This window comes from Vicia villosa, linkage group LG6, assembly GCF_029867415.1.
Source record: "Vicia villosa cultivar HV-30 ecotype Madison, WI linkage group LG6, Vvil1.0, whole genome shotgun sequence".
Classification (NCBI taxonomy): Eukaryota; Viridiplantae; Streptophyta; class Magnoliopsida; order Fabales; family Fabaceae; genus Vicia; species Vicia villosa.
Window position 1 is genome coordinate 48,674,456 of NC_081185.1, and position 1,802 is coordinate 48,676,257.

The 1,802-nt window shown below is 30.1% G+C and overlaps 1 protein-coding gene across 1 annotated transcript; it reads right to left on the reverse strand.

Annotated features, from left to right (window-relative positions):
* Nucleotides 1-295: 295 nt before the first annotated feature.
* LOC131611496 (putative expansin-B2) lies at nucleotides 296-1,300 on the reverse strand. The gene is made up of 4 exons (XM_058883499.1): nucleotides 1,056-1,300; nucleotides 849-961; nucleotides 586-764; nucleotides 296-497 (listed from the first exon to the last, which is right to left on the reverse strand). The coding sequence occupies exons 1-4, from the start codon at nucleotides 1,237-1,239 to the stop codon at nucleotides 482-484; spliced, it is 492 nt and encodes a 163-aa protein (XP_058739482.1). The 5' UTR covers nucleotides 1,240-1,300; the 3' UTR covers nucleotides 296-481.
* Between the last annotated feature and the right edge of the window lie 502 nt (nucleotides 1,301-1,802).

The window sequence follows — 1,802 nt, forward strand, 5'->3', positions numbered from 1 at the left end:
GGGGGTGCGTTCGGAGATGAACTTCCGAAAACACCACATTTACTTCCGAAAACACCACATTTTCTGAAAAGTAACTTTATTTCGGAGATGCATCTCCGAAATCAATATTTTATATTAAAAAAAAACACATTTTCGGAGATACATTTCCGAAAACACATTTTTTAACAAAAAAAAAAATACCTTTTCGGAAATGAACTTCCGAAACAAGGGGTAGTGTGGTAAATTCACCAGGGGTGGAGAAGAAGGTTAGGAGGTGGGTGAAGAAATTTTCTAAATTTATAATTTATTCATTAAGTTATTAACTAACATAATTTCATTATTAATTGATTACATAATACAATCCAAAATCCACTTTGGGAACTTGATTGAGGTGGATACATAGCACTTTAACTATAACTAGTAATCCAAATACATAGACATTTTACGCTTAATTAAAATTTTCGGTTGCTTTGTAAGTATGATCAGGCTTCCAATCCTCATTTTAATTGCATGCAACTCTGCAAAACAAATCAAAAAATTAAAACTCACGTAAGTTATGAATCAAAAGAGTCATCAGTTAAAACAAAAGAGAGAGCGAGAGATTACTTTTGATATTGAACGGATATTTTTCCAGCAACACGTAGGTTGTTAGCTTGACCTGAACTTGCCAGCGAACCGAAAGCATGGCCACTCAAATCAAAATAATGACTACACTCAGGACACAAATCAGTGATAAATACTTTAACAGGATTGCCCGAGCAAGCAGAATTTCCTGTGCACTTAATCTGAAATTAGAATGAAATAAAGTTAATATGTGAATTATTAATAAAAATATTCAAAATATATTTAAATGGTTTTAATTGTTAGACCTCATAACATGAACCACAGCCTTTTCCTGAATCGTAGATGGAAGGGTTTCCGGCTGATATCATTGAGTTGTATGGAGGCCCACCAACAGCTTTTCCATATCCACAAGCACCATCTACATAATTAATTAACATATAAATTAAAATCATTTAAATAATTTTTTGGCTACAAAATTATGAATATTATTAAGAAATTTTTCTATTATATACTTTCACTTCCATCGCCTTCTGGAGCTCCATACCATGTAGCCATTGTAGATGGCCAATCTGCATCAGATGTGAAGTTGGAAGCAACACTAACAAGGTTTCTTGGTTTAAAACAAGAGGAAGGGGTCCCTAATATTGAGAGTAAACTTACAAAGATGAGAATATGATTTCCTAAAGCAAAAGCCATAATATCCTCACAACACTAAGACTATGTTTGTAAGTACTCTACGATTTGATGAATAAGCTTAAGGCAGGTGAGGTATTTATAGAGATGAAGTTATATGGCTTATAAGACTATGCATCATAATTTTAACGGAAATGCTAACTAGTGCCCTCAGGGCAATCGTTAAGCATTTTAAAAAAAAGAAAATATTTTACTATTTTGAAATGTTTAACCATTGTCTTGAGGGCACCGGTTAGCAAGACCCTAATTTTAAAAGAGAAATTCAAACTATCTAGACAAAAGTAGTCAAAATGACAATAAACTTTAAATAAAATATAAAATTTACATTATTTTTGTTAAATGGGAATAAATATTTTGTTGAATTAAACTTATCACATTCTTGCATATTAATTAAAATTCCTAATTAGAAAAAGTATATTTGATTATTTAATGAATCTAATTTATTTTCTTATATTAAAGATCAAAAAGAGTCACAACTTTCTCTCTTTCTATTTAATAAAATATATGTTTAATGTATTTTTAATCTAAATATACCAAATTAAAATGCTTTTTTTTATAAATATTTT